Source organism: Triticum dicoccoides, chromosome 1A (genome assembly GCF_002162155.2).
Source record: "Triticum dicoccoides isolate Atlit2015 ecotype Zavitan chromosome 1A, WEW_v2.0, whole genome shotgun sequence".
Lineage (NCBI taxonomy): Eukaryota > Viridiplantae > Streptophyta > Magnoliopsida > Poales > Poaceae > Triticum > Triticum dicoccoides.
The window spans coordinates 563,874,486-563,894,521 of record NC_041380.1 but is presented as its reverse complement, the minus strand read 5'-3'; the positions used below and the strand labels follow the sequence as shown (position 1 = coordinate 563,894,521).

The 20,036-nt window shown below is 43.2% G+C and overlaps 2 protein-coding genes across 2 annotated transcripts; one reads left to right on the top strand and one right to left on the bottom strand.

Annotated features, from left to right (window-relative positions):
- Positions 1-93: 93 nt before the first annotated feature.
- Positions 94-3,288, bottom strand: LOC119355414. Its single transcript, XM_037622219.1, has 2 exons — positions 2,915-3,288; positions 94-199 (listed from the first exon to the last, which is right to left on the bottom strand). Exons 1-2 carry the CDS (start codon positions 3,160-3,162, stop codon positions 94-96), a joined length of 354 nt encoding a protein of 117 aa, XP_037478116.1. The 5' UTR covers positions 3,163-3,288.
- A 10,385-nt stretch (positions 3,289-13,673) lies between these two features.
- LOC119333545 (NDR1/HIN1-like protein 10) lies at positions 13,674-14,700 on the top strand. The gene has a single exon (XM_037606430.1). The coding sequence runs from the start codon at positions 13,751-13,753 to the stop codon at positions 14,372-14,374; it is 624 nt and encodes a 207-aa protein (XP_037462327.1). The 5' UTR covers positions 13,674-13,750; the 3' UTR covers positions 14,375-14,700.
- Positions 14,701-20,036: the final 5,336 nt, after the last annotated feature.

Sequence of the window (20,036 nt, the reverse complement as noted above, 5' to 3'; positions counted from 1 at the left end):
GTTACATTTTTGGGCACCTCGTTAAAAATGTTCACAGCCCAAAAATGTAAAAACATAATGACCAAGAACTTCAGTCCACCTGCTGATATTTACCTATGGTGAACATGTTGGTTTTTTGATCTTGTACTCCGCCCACTCTGGCTCCGGATCATCTTCGTCTGCAAATGTTATCCCGGACGAAGCCTGCTTGATATACATCCTACAGATATAAATCGCAGATACATCATTTAGGGACCAGGGTCCAAGGATGGGATCCACACAAAGATAGCTGTGTAAGCCATGGATGGTCAAAACGCTTGCAGAAACAAGTTTAGAGCTTGACTTGACTGAAAATGGAGAGGAATGAACATATTAACGAGTTAATTGCATAGAAGTACCACAATTCGGGCATCACATGCAGATTGGTATCATGATTGCTAATTTTTGCATGTCAGTACCAACATTGGTCTAAGTTTTTGCAAATTAGGCTAAAACGCGTATTTATACGTATTGACGGTGTATCTGACCGATGGGGCCCGCCCGTCAGGTGCCGACGTGGCATGTTTTTTGCAGAAAACCTCCTTATGTTATATGTAATCACAAAAATGCCCAAATTTTTTGCGGGAAAAAGGCTCCAAGAGAGGATTTTTTTTGTTCGCAATTTCCACCAGTGCACAGGCGCCACGGGCTAACCACAACGCCACAGCGCAGATCACGTTTCTCTACAGGCGTCTCCTTTCTTATAGTATGCCTGAAGCGCTGGGCCGGCCCACCGAGGCCTGCATTTTTTTTTCGTTTCGCACTTAACTGGCGCGCGTGTTGGGCTCGTTCCTTGCCCCGGTTACTATTCTTTCATTTCTCTTATGCTTTTATAATGCGCGGTGAACATTTTTTTAAATATACGCTGAACAAATCCTCAAAAAATATATACGCTGAACACTTTTTCTGCTTATAGTGAACATTTTTCAATGTACGATGAACTTTTCTTTACAAACGGTGAACATTTTCTTAATATAATAAACTTTGGTAATATCCGTTGAACATATTTGAAATGCAAATTGAACATTTTTGTACTATAGGTTGTTCAATTTTCTTACGACAAGGAACATTTTACTTAATTCGAGGTAACTTTTTTGTAATTTATGGTGACATTTTATTAATACACGGTGAGTTTCAAGATTATTATGTTGAATATTTTCTTAATACATGATGAAATTTTTGTATTTCACAAAATGTTCAGTATATATTAAAACTTATTGTGTAAAATCAATTTGCATTTCGAGAAACACTTGATTATTATAATAAAAATTGAAAAGTTTTAATGCATTTCTAAAATTTATTATGATTACACAATTATTTTTAATACATGTTCTGCGCCATGTTTCAAAAATTTAATGCATTTAAAATTATATGTTCAACTTTTAATGCATTGATTGCAAGAATGATTAAGAAACCGGGGCAAAAAGTTCTTGAAACTCTTCATGTATCAAGAAAATGTTCACCATAAATTACAAAAAATTCACCGCGCATTACGTAAAATGTTCATCATATCTTAAGAAAAAGTTCAAGATATATTACAAAAATGTTCGATTTGCATTTAAAATATGTTCAGCGTTTATTAATGGAGAAAGTATTAATCATTCGCAAAGAAAATTTGACAACCTGTATTAAAAATAATTGTGTAATCTTAATAAATTTTAGAAATGCATTAAAACTGTTCAACTTTTATAAGAAAAAATTGAAGTGTTTCTGGAAATGCAAGAATGAATTTTACACAATAAATTTTTAATACATGCTGAACATTTTTTGAAATGCAAAAAATTTCACCATGTATTAAGAAAATATTCACTATAAATAAAAAATTGTGTGATCATAATATTCTTGAAACTCATCATGTATTAAGAAAATGTACACCATATATAGATTAAAAAATGTTCACCGCGCATTATAAAAGCATAAAAGAAATGAAACGAATAGTAACCGGGGTAACGAACGAGCCCAACACGCGCGCCAGTTAAGTGCGAAACGAAAAAAAAAATGCAGGCCTCGGTGGGCCGGCCCAGAGAGGAGACGCCTGTAGAGGAACGTGAGCTGCCCTGTGGCGTTGTGGTTAGCCCGTGGCGCCTGTGCACTGCAGGTCGCGGGTTCGATTCCCGCTGGCGCCTGATTTCACTTTCCTTTTATTTATTTGTTCAAGTGGCGGAAAGCGGAAAATTTCAAACCAGTCCAGATTCGATGGTGGAAATTGCGAACAAAAAAAATCCTCTCCTACAGCCTTTTTCCCGCAAAAATTTTGGGCATTTTTGTGATTACATATAACATAAGGGGGTTTTCTGCAAAAACATGCCACGTCGGAAAATTTCAAACCAGTCCAGATTCGATGGTGGAAATTGCGAACAAAAAAAATCCTCTCCTACAGCCTTTTTCCCGCAAAAATTTTGGGCATTTTTGTGATTACATATAACATAAGGGGGTTTTCTGCAAAAAACATGCCACGTCGGCACCTGACGGGCGGGCCCCATCGGTCAGATACACCGTCAATACGTATAAATACGCGTTTTAGCCTAATTTGCAAAAACTTAGACCAATGTTGGTACTGACACGTAAAAATTAGCAATCATGATACCAATCTGCATGTGATGTCCGAATTGTGGTACTTTTGTGCAATTAACTCCATATTAACTGAAGCATAGCAGAATGGTGGGATAAATACTATATGAATATCAGTGTCATCGGGAGCATTACGATTGCATGAGGATAATGAGGTCACCCTCCCCGTACGTGCTGGCGGACAGCCGCGTGCTGATCTCCTGCTACACCCTCCCGTGCGCATCCAATTCCTGCACAAAGCGCAAGAACACGGACATTTCTTAGGCAAACCATGAACCAAGAAAAAGGGAGGCTTTGGGGATTAAGGGGTGGAGGGCGTACGTACCTAGAAGATGCCGTTCCACTTGCCGGCGTTGTGGTCGAAGGAGGAGTCCGCGCCGGAGAGGCGATCTGTCGGGGCGAGGACGACGGCAACAGCGACGTGGACGGCCGTCTCGGCGGCCGACGCTTGTCCCGGCGATGGCGATGCGTGGCCGTAGCCCCCGGCGTTGGTGGTGACAGCGATGGCACGCGTGCAGAGGTGGCCGCCGGGCCCCTCGCGTCGCCAGCCTTCCTCCTCTCGCTGGCGCTCATGGTCGCCGTGTCCAGGTGATGAGGCTGGGGGCGGCGCCAGGGGGAGCAGCAGCGACGGGAGAGGATGGGGAGGCGGCGCGAGGGGGAGAAGGGAGGGAGGGGACGGAGGCTAGGGTTCTCACCCAATCGGCACCTTCATTGCCTCATCCGACCATGGGCCAACCAGCGCCCAACACGCACGAAGAGGCAGGACGTGAAAAGACGAGAGTGCCCTCGGCGGGGCGCGTGATTTACGTGCGGTGGTACGAGATCTTCACAGCGGGGGTAACTATTCATTGCTACAGCTCTTCTTTTTATCCGACGGCCCAGCTCTTCCAGCGGCTTGATCCAACGCACGAAAACGCATCAAGCAAACGGATCGAATGGCCAGAATCGCCTGAGCTCTAAGGACGTTCGGGAGTGACTCGATCTCTTATTTCTCGATACCACTGGCTTCTACTCCTAATTCCACTCCTATTTTTCTAATTCCTATTTCCTAATTAATTTATTTGCAGGGATCATTAGAAAGATAGGTTCTTGCATGATTACTTCCTCAATTAAAGATCACGGCATAACAGTTCAACCGAACAAGACACAAGACTAGACTGGTGAGTTAGACGTTTTTTTTATATATCAACGTTTAGATAAATATTATGCACCCGTGAATTGAATAGGTATGATTATTTATATATCAAATTGTTATGTAACACATTATGTCACATACATTATAATGGCTCGATAGTTTTTTTTCTAGTGAGATAGGTCCATTTTTTAGTTGCGCACAGGGCCCTGGATTTTGCCGGCCCGGCCCTGGGTTAGATATATGATCAAGATTATGCTAGGTTCCACATCAAAAATTATTATTTTTATCATTAACCTACTCGAGGACGAGCAAGAATTAAGCTTGGGAATGCTGATACGTCTTTGTCATATCTATAATTTTTGATTGTTTCATGTCAATATTATACAACTTTCACATATTTTTGGCATCATTTTATATGATTAATTGGACTAACCTATTGATTCAGTGTCAGTTCCTGTTTGTTGCATGTTTTTTGTTTCGCGAAATATCCATATCAAACAAAGTCCAAACGCGATGAAAATTTATGGATAATTATTTTGGAATATTTATGATTCTTGGGAGGTGGAATCGACGCTAACGGAGGCCCATGGCCTCCACAATCCACCAGGGCGTGCCAGGCACCCCCTGGTGCGCCCAGGTGTCTTATGTCCTCCCTATAAGTCCGTTGGGGCCCTTCTTCAGGCGCAAGAAAGATAATTTATGAAAGAAAAAAATCGTGTAAAAATTTCAGCGCAATCGAAGTTACGGATCTCCGAGAATTTAAGAAAAGGTTTTCAGCCAGAAAACAGGAACGTGAAACAGAAGAGAACAGAGAGACAGATCCAATCTCGAAGGGGCTCCCGCCCCTCCGCCGCCATGGAGGCCATGGATCAGAGGGGGAACTCTCCTCCCATCTCAGGAGGAGGCCAAGGAAGAAGAAGGAGGGGGGGCTCTCTCCCCCTCTCTCCCGGTGGTGCTGGAGCGCCGTCGGGGCAATCATCATGACGGCGATCTACTCCAACAACTTCGACGCCGTCAGCACCAACTTTCTTCCCCTCTATGCAGCGGTGTAACACCTCTTTTCCCGTTGTAATCTCTACTTAAACATGGCACTCAACTTCATATATTATTTCCCAATGATCTATGGTTATCTTATGATGCTTGAGTAGAACTATTTTGTCCTATGGATTGATAGATGATCATGATTGTTTTAGTTGTATATTTTATTTTGGTGTTGTCCGACGGTGCCCTCCATGCCGCGCAAACGGAGGGATCCCCGCTGTAGGGTGTTGCAATACGTTAATGGTTCACTTATGGTTGGTGGCGTGAGTGACATAATACACATACCCGAGTTGGGGGTCATTGCGTATAAAGAGGAGTTGATACTTAATGCTATGGTTGGGTTTCACGACCTTAATGATCTTTACTAGTTGTGGATGCTTGCTAGAGTTCTAATTATAAGTGCATATGATCCAAGTAGATAAAGTTTGTTAGCTCATATCTCTCCCTCATATAAAATTGCAACAATAATCATCGGTTTAGTTATCGATCACCTAGGGACAAATGACTATCTTGTTGACAAAAGCTATCTACTTTTATTGTCTTGCACTTTATTCGTAGTTTTATTCTCGCAAAGTACCCGTGGTTTTATTCTTGCAAAATAGTTTCATACTTGTTTTAGGTAAAGCAAACATCAAGTGTGCGTAGAGTTGTATCAGTGGTCGATAGAACTCGAGGGAATATTTGTTCTACCTTTAGCTCCTCGTTGGGTTCGACACTCTTATTCATCGAAGAAGGCTACAAACGACCCCCTATACTTGTGGGTTATCACCTTCCCGTAGGTCCCCATTATCAGGTGGAGGAATCATTGTTTTACGCGTAATAAGGAGGCACTTCCTTGCGTGCGGCCGTGGACCCAGCTGCCAGCCTTTCCGCATACGGTCCTTTTCCGATGGATGTCGTTCGTTGACCACGCCACGTCGAGAGCACCAAGGCGGTGGACGACGGCGAGGCCTAGGAAGGGAATGACACGGAGCCGGGGAAGACTATCCCACGCGGAGGGGAGTACAAGGTTTACTGGCTCGTATGTCGTCGCCGGAGAATAATAGAAGATGTGGGTGAGTAGAGGGATGGTCAGGCCAGCGATGAGAGTAGAATGAAGCGATGAGGCCTGCGTGGCAGCACAGCCGACCACGGGAGGCAGGAGCAGCCTCGCCTAGAACAAGGGCGGCTCTCTCCTTTGAGGAGAGCACACGCGCCGGCGGTGGTGCAGAGGAGAGGAAGAGGAGAACGAGAGGAACGGGAAGAGCTTCGACTAGAAGGAGACATATGGGATAAGCGTCTATCGCTATTTTTACTGGGGGAGGTGTTACTTGGGAAGTATTTCTCATCTATACCAATATAAAAAGACCTAAAGAGGCAGATCCAATTAATCTCGGCTATCAAATCATGTCAATCCAACGACCTAGACTGCTTCAATGTCAAGCGTTCAACACGTTTAGCGTGCAATTAATTTCATGCCAAATATAGTGCTAATCACATAATGACACGTAAATAATATCCTACTTAATATCCGCATGCACTTAATGCACTTCCAAATTAACATGCGTTGCACGTACACATTAACTAGTTCCCAAAAAAAATCATTTCCCTCAGTAAAAGTAAGAGCATGTACAATGGTTGATAGGATAGTCTTATCTTATGTCTTGCATGTAATTTAGAGATGATAAAAAAACATGTCTATAATGGGTCATCTCTTAGCCTTATCTTCAATAACTAGCTATTCCTAAAAACGTGGTGAGACATATTATGCTAAGAGATCATTTTTGTCTTTTCTTAAATAAGAGAAGATAATCTTTTTCTTATGATTTCTCTCTCATCCACCTCATCATTTATCCTACGTGGCATTCCTAAGACAAAACAATCGTACATGCCCTAAGATACGTGGATGACCCGGCATTCCTAAGACAAAACAATTGTACATGCCCTAAGATACGTGGATGACCCAAGCGATCGCCCCACATTTCCCTCTTGGAGAGCGTAATTAGGCATGGTTTACAACAGACATTTTATTGAATAGTAAAATACATAATCACTTGGTTACAAATCAAGAAAATGCTCTTTCATTCTAATCTGAATTTAAACCAATCAATGGACAAGAACAATCGATTAGAGATATGCTGAAATATCTGTACACGACTAGAGGGTCTGCAACAACAAGTTGGAGTCAGAAAAAAATTGTTAATGTGGCGATAACAAATAAATGCAGTGTTGTTCTAAGTATAGTTCTGATACTGCCAAAGAGTATATTATAGCTAACTTATCAGTGTAGTTTATCAAGGGCCTCCAGTCACAAGAACTGCTACCAGTTCCTTATAAAGACCTCTGATCCAGAACATCACAAATATCTACAACTTTACTCCAAAATGACAGAAAAACAGCTCTGCACCACAATAGTTGAGAACCTCTAGATTCAACCTGACATCTTCCAAGAGCAAATCAGCACGACATCATTCACCCTAGTTTTGTCTTGGCAGTACAAAAAAATTAAAAATCGAAGGCAGCTAAACAAGAAACCAAGCAAAGCTTTTAAAGTGCAGCAGTAATTCCAATCTACATTGATCAATAGCTCTCATTACGATTCACCCATATCTAAACAAAATTCCCTTATAAAAATCGCAACTTCTGCAAGTGTTTGTACATAACACAAGGTTGAATACCTTCATGTCCACTACCAAACTTCTGACTAAGAAGAGATAAGGTTCCGTTTGGCTCTGGAGGTGACCGGCCAATCTCCGCGAACGTGCAAAACAATTATCTTAGGTTGTATATAAAACCAACAACAAGAAAAGGGGGATGCGAACTTGGAGATGGTACATCATTAGCAGCAGTAATTCCAATCTACATTTGTTTAAACTGCATAAATATGTTCTGACCTGTACCGTCACGGTTACTTCTATCCACAAATGAGGAGCAACCCTCCCAACGTCAATGCTCAAACTGCAACCACAGTTCGACATAATGCCCAACCAAGGAATCTTAGTTAAATCACTATGTTTCGTAGGGCACGAGGATTCCTAGCAAATCAGTCAAGGCCTCTCAAGAGTGGTAGATCCAGACAACATAAGCAATGCTGCAGATAAGATCTTGAGGGAAGATTTGCAGTATAAATCTGTGTGTACTGTTTAGCATACTGTTAGAACCTTCACAACTGGCGTCCATGGCAACAGTATTTCTAGTAGTTAATACTTAATGACTTGATTCAACTGAAAATCAGCCCTCAGGTTGAGGGCAGGGAAGCACTAATTTTTGTCTTAATATGTAATACTCTTTCAATTGTTCAGCCAACTTGATCCCAAGCATGTCATTGCCATTGGAAATCAGACATTATAGAGTAATAAGCATATGATTTGGACAGAAGAGGTTTCTAATACTCGAACTTGTTATCTATCTATGTGAAAACTTAGGTCCAACAAATGGTAAAGATAAATCACGTGATCGATCAACTGAACAACATGGAGCGGAGGAGGAGCAGCAAGTTCCAGAACCGGAGGCTTGGCAATCCTCAAACTTATTCGATCAGCTTGAGAAGAGAGAGATAAGTTACCAGTTAGCAAAGGAAAAGGCTATCTTAGTTGAAGAGGAAGAGGAAATAGATAGTGATGATGCATCTTCGGGTGACAGTGATTATGTTGTTCCCCCATCAGAGAGTAATAGCTCTGCTTCTGACGATGAAGTTCTCGAGTTGAGGAAATATGCAAAAGAACTGAGAGAAAGTGAAAAGGAAGATGTTGACTTGAGACAAGAAGAACATAAATCTTGTAATGCCCCTGATGAATTTACTGTGCCAGAAACCTGCAATCTTGAAGATTCAGATGGAGAGGGCACACCCTATTTTGTTAGTGATGATGATCTATCATACGATGAAGGCAGTGATGGAGAGGTTAATGCAGTAAGGAGGAAGAAGACAACGCATAGAGTGTTTGATGACAATAATGAGAAGCCAGAGTTTGCAGTTGGAATGGCATTTACCGATAGCCGGGAATTCAAACAAGCACTGCTGAAGTATGGATTAGCCAATTCCCATCACCTACTTTTTCCAAAGGATGAGAGGAAGAGGATGAGTGCAAAGTGCAGTTGGCCTGGTTGTCCTTGAGTATCTATGACGTAAGTGCAATCTACACTTGTGGCAGAGCTACAACAAGATATATGGTTTCAGTGCAACATGCTACTCTATCACTGAATACAACCAAGATATATGATCATGTGCTGCAACCAGTTGTGGGAAAAGAGAGTTGGCCAGTGTCAGAAAATCCAAAGCAACATCCACCACCTAATAGGATAATGCCAGGAAGAAAGAAGACAAAGAAGAAAAGAGGAAGGTGAAAAAATAAAGAATGGAAAGCTGACAAAGAAGGGTTATAGAATAAGATGTTGTGTATCTCGAAGTTATGATCATAACAAAAGAAAATGTCTTCAGAATCCAGAAAGAGGCAAGCAATCCAATGGCACCTACATTAGAGCAGCAAAAAGAAATAGGAAAGGGAGCAAAAACGAAGCATAGAAGTGATATGTTTTCTCTGGGATTTAATACTGATCTTTCTTAATTGTAGGGACTCTTATTGATACTTCTCTTTCATTTGCCAGGAGCAATCAAACAGGCCATCAAAGAGGACTAAGCCAGCAGCAACAACAACAGAACCAGCAGCAAGAACATAACCAAGTGCTCAAGCACACTAGATAGAAGCAACTACTCAAGCACAGCCAGCAGCAAGAACACAACCAAGTGCTCAAGCATAACAGAAACAAGCGAACTCTAAGAAAACTACAGCCAAGAGAACACCAGTTCGATCTTCATATGGAGCATTAAGCTAGTATTTCATCTAATGTCATGTCCAATCATATGTCAACTGAGAGTATCATGCGTGCAAGAAAATGACATCCACACGGTGAAGAATGTTCGGCCCAGCATCGCAACAGAGACTATCATGCAATCATGCCTAGACAAAAATGACATCTACAAGGTGAAGGGCGTTCAGACTAGCATCACAACAGAGACTATCATGCAATCATGCCTGGATGAAAATATCATGCCTGGATGAAAATGATGCCCTCGCGCTGAACGGCGTTCAGCTCCAGAATAACGTCGAAAACCTTGTCCTCCCGCTCATTGTCTAAGAGCTCTGCCACGCGGGTGAGGAGAGCAGGTGCCCCAGAGGAGATGATAGTGGGGTCGCTGTCGACGAGGTCTTGAACCTCTGATGCACGGCGGCGCACATCATCAAAGTATTCAGGGGCGATCACTTCACCATGGGCACTGTAGACATTGCCCCGGTGCGCTCTGTCCAAGGCAACCTTGAGTGCGGAGAGTGCGTTGGAGAGCATCACCGCCTGCGCAAGTTGGGGCAGTCCCTGCACCACCCACCCGCGCTCCTGCACACCGGTCATCAGCTGTATGGGCATTCCGTGAGCCTCCACGAGCGCCCTCACTCCACCGACGACGACATGGATGCGGTGGGAGAGCTCATTGTCATGGTTGAGTAGCAGACGCGAGACGTAGCGTAGGTCGGCGATGTCACGGAGCGAACAGATGTTGATAACTCCAGTGAACCACTCGTATGGAAGGGCCAGGGGTGCGGCCAGGGAAGCTCGGAGCAGCTCCAGATGATTGGCGATGCAGGGGATCAAAACGTTGTACGTGGAGTTGCCAGCAGAGTGCGCGAGTGCGGAGGTAGATGTCCACAAGGACCTGGCGATGTTGAGCGTCTGGGGCGCTGGACGACTCACCCCGTGCGTCGTTACTTTCCTCTAGGCGTGCTGCCTGTTCCTGCAGAGCGGCGACCACAGGGTGAAGGCCGGACAGCCTCCTGTCGACCTTGTCCTGAGCTCGGCGGAGGAACAGGATGGACTGGTTCAAGTCGATGTACAGGTCGTAGCGCCTGAAGGAGGAGGGGATGGCGAAGTTCATCTTAGGCCACCGCCGGCGCACGGCCTCGAGTTGAGAGTCGATGCCAGCCACCAGGCTCCCGCTGCCGACCTGGTGCGACTCAGCGGCGACGACGAAGAGGTGTAGTCCAGCGCAGAGGGCCTCGAACCCGGCGAGGTCAGGCAGGAGGAAGCCCCTGTAGCTGTCCAGAATCCTCGTGACGGATTCCAGCAGAATCCCGCGTGCTTCGGACAGGCTTGACGAGGGCGCGGCGAAGCCTTGGGAGCACGCGCTTGGCGTCGGTCAGCGCTCCGCCCAGCGCCGCCGCCTCCCTGACGTGGCGGAGGTTGAGCACCCGCCAGTCGTGGTGCTCGACGAGGTGGAGCAGGACCTCCAGCGCCGTCGGAGCGTGTCGGAGGCGGTCGACGCGGAGGAGCACGGCGTCCCGCCCGGGCGCGTCCACGTCCTGGGCGATCTCCGCGAGGTCGGAGAGGAGGGTCAGCATCTTCGCCCGCGAGCTCTCGACTCCCTCTAGTCCGCTCCTTCCTAGGTGATGCCTGCTTCGACTTAGCCAGGGTGTCCGGACGAGATGAGTTTAGGTGTCTGACAGCATCCACTACTCCATCAGACCGTGGTGTTGTCGATGTTCAGGAGATGCTTGTTCAGGTGCAAGGTTTGTGCTTGATAGAGGGAAGATCTTATTCGCCTCTCCAATGATGTTGGCCGAGCAAACAAGATCTGCGGTCTGAGGAACAGGGGGGAAACCCCGCCCGACGCGCCACATCGACATTAGCTTTACCATTCATCGCACGCCACTTCTTCGGCTCATAAAGCTACTTCAGCGATGGTGTTTCCTTGGTCCTAGATTCAATTGCTCCTCACTTTGTTTTCTTCCGGAGGTCGCCCTAGCGATGACGATGAACGGTGGTGGGCAACGGTATGGCTATGCACAGAGGCCCCAACAAGTTCAGGTTACCTCTGATTTTCTTTGGGTTATGTGTCCTTCCTGGATATTTCTTTTCAGTCCAATGTGAGTTGTATTTGCTCTATTATGTTTAATGGAAATGCGGCAAATTAAAAAAAGGGCAGACTAATCAATATGTCCACTTGGACAGATAAGAGGGTTAGTGGATATAATTCTACAAAAGAAGGGAATATTGTTTCAGGAATTGTTTTGGATAGCCGTAGGTTTTGCGAATAATGCCTTTGGAGCACAGACACATTGAGCCCGACTTTTGAAGTTATAAAATGGATTTTACGGTATGAAAGTTTCCAAAAAAAACGTGTACATGCAGGTATATTAGTGTACTGTAACTGTAAATTTTCATCCATATACATGCTTGCATGTGAGACAAAAAAAAAACAACTACATGCAAAAAATTAGGTTTGTTTTTTGTTAATTTTGGGGCCGGATTTTCTATTGTGTAGCGTACAATACAACGTATTATTGAACAAAAATTAAGGTGTACTTAGGCCAAAAAGAAAACGAAACTTTTAAGCACCATTTTTGAGTGGTTAAGAAAAATGTACCCCAATCACTTGTTGAAAAAATCTTCAGATTCAACGATTTATTGTCCGAATTATCGCTACTCATGAGGTGGCTGATAAGATGTCTTATCTTCACCGTTTATCGTTTGGATCGATTTATCACCTTGACAAGCAATTTATCAGGAATATACTGATAAAATCGGGCCTCTTCCTAACATTATGTTTGAAAAAACTATATTTGTTTGTGTCTTGTGGACCTTTTTATGCAATATGTACTGTCGTGCTATTTTGTTTGTCACTAGAAAAAGGCTTATCCCCAATATCTCTACTAGTGGCGCACCATGTTGGTGGTGCGCCACTGCTATATAGCAGTGGCGCATCAGAATCAGGTGCGCCATTGCTATGTTTTTACTAATGGCGTACCACATGAGCAGTGCGCCATTGCTATGTCTGGTGGTGGTGTGCCTGCGTGTGTGTGAGGTTAGTAATGACGCACCAGTCTCACACACACAAACATCCCCTGGATCGCCTTTTAGGTTTTAGAAAAATAAAAGAAAATAATAAAAGATTCAAAAAAAGTTCAAAAAAATAGATGCCCATGTGTTATGTGTTCTAGTTGTTAGGAAAATTAACAAACATGGATTTTGAATTTATTTTTTGCAAAAGGCCGCCGTGTTTCGGTAAAATGACCGTAACTTTTGCATACGACCTCCGATGAAAAAGTTTTTATATGAAAAATCATCTACTCGAAAAGTTACATCCGAATTCAACCGGTGGAACCCTGTTGAAGATTTTTAGAACCCCCAAAAACCTAACAGAATAAAATATACGAGGCTTATAAGATCCGAAGGAATTTTTTTTCAAAAAAAGCAAAACATAAATAAATTAGCAATGGCGCACTAGTGCATGGTGCGCCACTGCTATTTTCCTGCCTTGACAATTCAAAAAAAATTGAAAAATAATAATGAAGCAGCAGGCAATCCTCGATGCCCTCCAATCGGAGGCAAAGGCGGAGGCCAACCGCCGTATCCTCCAGGTGGATCAGGAAGCAGAAGTCAACGAGATGCTTGCCGATATGGTCGAGTGCTCCTACGCTCCTATCTACCCGGTGCCCACCATAGAGATCCGACGACGCCGAAGCGCAGTTGAGGCTAGTGTAATTTGCGCAGTACGCAGAATATTTTTTTCTTGTGCATGCTTTGTATGGATTTTGAGGCCGGGTGAAATATGAGATACTCGGATGCATAGTAAAAAATATGAGGTGTGACCGGTAACTAACTGCGCACAGACTGCCAGTGTGGCTCTTATATCAGCGTTTTGTTTGGAAGGGACATATGTGGGCCCTTTTGTTATGGCAAGACGAGCGACACACATGTCGATCGGATGCTCTGCTCCCACTCCACCAGAGTGTGAATGACAAAAGCAAATTCACATGGCAGTTGAGCTGTTCGCAAATGCTATACACGATCACACGGACGGACCACGTAGATACTTTGCTTGCTTCCACCCCCATCCAGAGATCCTACCCACAGGCTCCTGATAAACACCCACCTCCTCTAGAGTCGGCATATGGCAGCAAACTCCTGATAAACACCACCTCCACCGAGAAGAAAAGCCTCCGGCCGGCGGCAACAATGTGCGGCCGCGACGACGACTGCTACCTGACGAGGGATGAAGTCAAGTACCTCTTCATCTGCTTCGGCGTCGTCGCGGTCGTGGTCCTCCTCGCCGTCCTCCTGGCCGCCTTCGTCTACCTCCGCCACGTCACCATCACCGTGGAGGACGCCTCGCTCACCAGGTTCGACCTGCTCACCTCCCCGGTGACGGGGATCGCCTACAACCTCTCGCTCACCCTCAAGGTCCGCAACCCCAACTGGGCGATGAGCATGAAGAACGTGGAGCCGTTCGTCGCCGCCTACAGGTTCGACGGCCAGCAGTTCGACCGCGTGCAGGTCGCCGCCACGGGCGACAAGCACCCCGCCGGCGCCACCAGGGTGTACCACCTCACCTCCTCCTCCCAAGGCGCCTTCGTGTCGCTGGGCAGCGCCGGCGAGCAGGAGTACAAGAAGGAGAGCAAGACGGGGACGTTCGACGTGGAGGTGGCGCTGTCCCGCAAGGTGAGCTACACGGCGCGCTACACCAAGTGCAAGATCGAGGCCGTCTGCCCGCTCAAGCTGCAGCTCGTCAAGCCCGACGCCACCACCGTCGTCTTCCAGAAGGTGACGTGCAAGCTACACAAGGCCGAGAAGAACTGCTAGCTAGCTAGCGTATATATGCATGGATATTGATCATGTTCGTGGTTTGTGTGGCCACGATCATCATTAATTACTTTTATTATTCCATCATCATTTGCACGTTTGTTTGGACTTCAAGTGTGTGTGTGTGTGTGTGTGTGTGTGTGTGTGTGTGTGTGTGTGGTGTTTTTCTTCCCATTCTTTCACGCCCATCACGTCGGTTTCGATTTGAAGTGTGTGTGCTGGGTTTTTTTCGTTAATTATTTGTTGTGTAAGATGTAATAATAATATTTTCGATGCTATCTTCCTGATGTAAAAAGAACAGGTTTGATGTTGTTTCTTGGTTGTAAGGGAAAAAGATTTGATGCTAGCTTTTTGTTGGTTCAACATTCAAGGGGGGAAAAGGTTTGATGCTATCTTCTCATAAGCATCCACACTGCTTGTGAGGGAGGCTAGACGGGTGTACACGCAACGTGTATGCCGCGGCCCGTTGGTCGCATCTAAGCAATTAATGTTCAGCATTCAGTTGTATCTTTGCATGGCATACAAACAAAGAGCAAGTTTTTTAAAAAAAAAAGGAGGATGTCCCCACCTCTGTATCTGAAAGATGCATGCGGCCATTTTAATAATTATTCTCGAGGACCTTATAAAATAAAACAATAATATGCCTGAATCCGTCATCTTGTCAACATCTGCTGCTACTTCTATCCAAATGATGAAGGGGTGCAAGTTGGGTCACATACCCAGACCTCTCACCTAAGCCTGACACCTAAAGCCGGAGGCCCCGACCGAGCCATCTGCCAGGTCCGGGGCTCAAACCGGTCCGACGCACTCACATGTGTCGTCGCTGCCGTCTTCCGCTGGTCCATCTTCAGAGCAGATTGAGGTGACAACCTTGACAGGTCCTCCGCCATCGACACCATGACGCCAAATGACGACCTCCGCCCATGCGAGCCTTGTCAGGTCCCCGCCATTGACGCCACCACTACGTCAGCCGACAACCTCCACCTACACAAGTCCATCTCCAAGCAACGGACATAAATCCATGCTAGGATAGGGCCACACCACCGTCGTCGCCCACCACCCACAAGCGCCATCCAACCCCAAGGTTCCCAAAACGGCACCTTCAAGAAGGGAACGACGCCGTGAGCGTCGCCGCTGCCCAACAAAGTTAGGGCTTTCGCCCGGAAGACCTAGGGGGAGGTTAAGTGAGGAGATCAGTCCATACCGACGCCTCCAAGGAGGGGAACGACGCCCTCAGGCGTCGCCGTCGGCATGGCCGGTCTCATGTTGCCGACAATGAACACACACACAAAATAGACAAAGGTACATGGATGTGGCTCTTCTCTTTATTATTTCGATCTCACAATGAGCATAATCCTACCCCATCATATAGAGCCAGCGGACATGTCCGAGTAGAAGTCCACAAACCTTTGCTTGAGAAAGGTGAAAGCTAACCACCCTCTTGACCCCCCGTGTCCATCCCGGAGGCGCCACGGATCCCTAGCTCCGCCCGCCATTGGCCCTTCCCTCCGCATAGAGAGGGAGCCTGACTAGGCCGGCCCATCAAGTTCTACCACAGGACGAAAAAGATAGCAGAAAAAAGAAACGCGCCGACCCCGTATTTGAACCATAGACCAACTATGTACTAATACGTGCTCCTAGCCACTCCAGCTAACCAATATTGTTGTTAACAGAGCAGTGCATAGCTTAAAGAACTAACCATAGATGTAGTAGCGAACCGAAAGTAGCTATTGTAGTGAATCTGAATTACTTACTGGGGTGAATGTTATTTTAATGTATATTTTGAAAAAGTACCAACATTTCTTGAGTTCCTGGAGAAAAAACCGGAGACAGGAACACTTTTTGAATATGTGAACAAAAAAAACTAAAAACATTTATTGTTTTTGGAACACATTTTGAATATGTGAACAAATTACTAAATTCTGAACAAATGTTGAAACCGTGAACATTTTTTGAATTTAAAGAAAATATTTGATAAGTGAAACATTTCATGATATGCGGAATAAAATTTTGAAACCGCGGACATTTTTAAAAATTGTGAAAAAACTTTAAAATGGAACATTTCATGAAATTCCGAACAATTTTCAATAATGAACATTTTCTAAAATTCTTGAACATTTTTTGAATCTCTGACTAAAATTTGTAATCACGAACAAAAGAACATTACTTGAAATTCCGAACAAAAATTTGAAATCACGAACATTTTATGAAATGTGAACGTTTTTTATTTTCAGACAAAAATTTGAAACCAAAACATACAAGCACATTTTTTCAAAAATGAAAAAAATTTCAACTTGTGAACAAAAAATAATAAACATATTTTGAAATTCCTGAACATTTTTTCAACTTGTAAAAAAGTTTAAAGACAGGAAGATTGCTTGAAATTATTATATATTTTTATACTAGAACATTTTTTAATTTATGAATAACAATTAAAAGATAAATATTTCTTGAAAATATGAACAAAATTTGAAAATTTCGAAAAACATATTGAAAGGAAAATCAACTTGAAAAAGGAAAAGGAAAAAAGAAAAGAAAAAGTAAAAAACGAAAAATTAATAAAAAAATAAAAACCAAAACAAAAAAGGGAAACCAAAAAAAAATCGTTCAGCAATAAACCAGGATCCGTGTATATGCTAAACAGGTAACATGGGCCGGGCCACTGCGATCGCTCCATCTATTGCTAGTTGCAAACATCGACATCTTGACACAATGTGCGTCATTTAGGGAATTCCGTCGCTAACATCACGTAGACCGGAGCCCTATGCCCTGGGTCTCACATGGCTGTGCCACCAATGTAAGCATTATTGGTCTGGGAGCAGAAAGAGCTTATGCCCTGCCCCCTTCGAAAGCAAAGTCAAAGAATCAGTTGCGTAGCAGCAGCACATGAGTAGCACTTGCTGAAGAAAACCATTGGCAAGCTCCAATAAAACAAGCTTTGTATTGCTCAAATGTATTCACGGTTATTTCAAATGTCCAGTAACTGGTTGATTGTTTCTACATTTACTTGTGTGTACAACATGTTGGGGGTGAAAATTCTATCGCGGAGGATTTAGCTCGATTCCCAAATGGTGACACCATCATAGGTGCAGAGCTTTGTGTACTTCTCCTCGACACCCGAACTTCTGGCGACTACTGTCGTGGCAATGCCTGGGTCTGACCTGTCCTCGGTTGCGTACAGTGCAATTGAGTGACCGATCAAGTCGATAACTTACAGTTTCTCTTTTGATCCTAAAAACTTGGCTTCCCCGTTCTCTCCAGCTTCTAGCGTTCCCATGTGAGTAATTTTTTTTACCGGAACCGGTACCTATCGGTGAGACATCCGCCGTTGATATTATTTTGGAGATTCGAGCCCTTTTTTGATGCGTGAGTGACAGAATTGAAATACACGGAATACATGTGGGTCCTTTGCATGCTATTGTCAGCTTTTGTTAGGAAAGAGAAAAAATGTTCATAGAAGGCCGGTTGCATGCATTTTAAAATATTCCCTCTCTCTCCACTAAAAAACTTCCATTTAATTTCATTGTGAATTTTTGGATGATAGATATCTTTTGAACGAAAACTTCAATTTAATTTTTGGATGATATATACAAGAAGACTTTCAGAATAAGATCAATTATGGATACATTTGAACTAGTTTCGCTGATCTCAAAAAACATATTTCACTCAAACTGAAAAAACATATTTCAGTCATCTCCAAAAAACATTCCAGCCGATTCAAAGTAACATTTGACCCAATTAAAAAATACGATCTCACTCATTTCAAATGGCAGAATTCATGCATTTAAAAAAATTCACACACATTTTAAAACTGATTTCATTGCTTTAAAATACTGATGTACTTGTTTCATATAACCGATTTCACTTGCTTTAAAACATGCATGTTTATAAATTGATTTCGCTCATTTAAGATTATAATTTCACTCATTTAAAAATACAATTTCACTCAAAAACTAACTTCACTCGCTTCATTCATTTAAGAATATAATTTCACTCATTCCAAAAACTGGATCTCAATCATTAAGAGACTGGTTTCACCTGTTTCGCAAGAAAAAATATTTCAATCATTTGAAATAATTGATTTTAATCATGTCAAAAACCGATCTAAATTATTTCAAAAAAGCACTTGCTTCATTAAACATATTTCACTCATTATAAAAGAGTTCAAAAACAATTGAATTTTGTTGTGTTTGAAATAACTGGTTTAAAAATTCTAAATAACAAGGTTCACGTATTTTACATTGAAATATGTGTCATGTGTAACAAAAACAGATTTCACTTATTTCACTTGTGAAATGCCGGATGTCTTACTTATAAAACGAGTGAAATGATTTACTTATTTCAGAGAACTGATTTCACTTATTTGAAAAAAATATCTTTGAAAAAAAAACAATTTCAGTAGTTTCAAACAAGACTTCACTCACTTTAAAAAAATTGAGACAGTCAACTCCAATTTTTTTTAAATAACCAGTGTTTCATTTTTGAAATAGCAAGTTTCACATATTTCACACTGAAAAAGGTTTCATATACACGAATTGTTTTTTCATAAAAGTGATTTCAATCATAGCAGTAGCTGATTTCAATAATCTAAATATGTAAATATGAAATGCGGGAAATTAAAATTTTAATATGATTGAGATAGCAAAAATGAAACTAGTTTAAACATATTCAAGATTGGTCTTGTTCTAAAGAATATATGTTCAGGAATTGAAATATATAAAAAATTCAATAATAGAGCATTACTGTTAAAAATATTGGCCATCTAAAATTTATGAAATACTACAATTTAAACACGTATAAAAAATATGCAATATTGGTTATGTTTTAAAGATCTTGTTGCCAGAGTTTCAAATATATATAAAGTCTAAAAAGTTTAGTTTTGGTAAAAAAAATATAAGTTGTCTAAATTTACAAAGCCAAATAAAATGAATGGGTTTTGGGTGCGGAGAGAGGACGGAAAATTGGGACCCAAGCATGCATGCGGCATGCACTTCTCTGACGTAAGGTAGTTGTTTTTGTGTGAGAAAAGTTTGAGAGACCGGCATGGCAGTTGATGTGACTTCTTAAAATTGCTATATAAGAGGGGATTTGCACAATACAGAGATATACAAATGTGGTACCAATGAGCTGGCTGCACCTTATTGGATGGGTGGGCACTGGTAGAGGCTAAATTAACTGTTTTGACCCTTTGATCAAACTTTAAGACAATTTGACCCGTTTGTACTTTTTTTATCTGGCCATTTTACTGTCGCCATCGTGTTTGGCACTAGGGTAGACGGGCTACCATAGATTTTGTTGGGTTATTGTTTCTTCCGCAGTGTGGTTGGAATTCCCATCTACTACCACTATAAAAAGAAGAGAGGGGCAGATCCAAACAATCATATCCATTCATCATTAAAATCTAATGGCCCTTAATCATTCTGTGTTTAACGCTATCAACCACGCAATAAGCCACAGTCTATCGATGCCCAGCAGTAAAAAAGAAAGGAAACCGCCCGCTTGCACGACCTCCTCCTTCTCCCGCACGACCTCCTCCTCCTCCCGCAGCCGCGCCATTCGCCTCCCGCAGTCGCGCCCTTCACCGCCTCCTCGCGCCGCCGGAGCCACGTGAAGCGGCCGCGGGTCGCCGGGAGACTCCCCAGCCGCACGACCTCCTCCTCCT

Excerpts from the sequence above, each read along its gene's own strand:
- LOC119333545 (XM_037606430.1), top strand. The coding sequence starts at position 13,751 with ATGTGCGGCCGCGACGACGACTGCTACCTGACGAGGGATGAAGTCAAG.
- LOC119355414 (XM_037622219.1), bottom strand. The coding sequence starts at position 3,162 with ATGAGCGCCAGCGAGAGGAGGAAGGCTGGCGACGCGAGGGGCCCGGCG. Across the intron at positions 200-2,914 it reads AGTGGAACGGCATCTTCTAG|GATGTATATCAAGCAGGCTT; the intron begins GTACGTACGCCC and ends TTATATCTGTAG.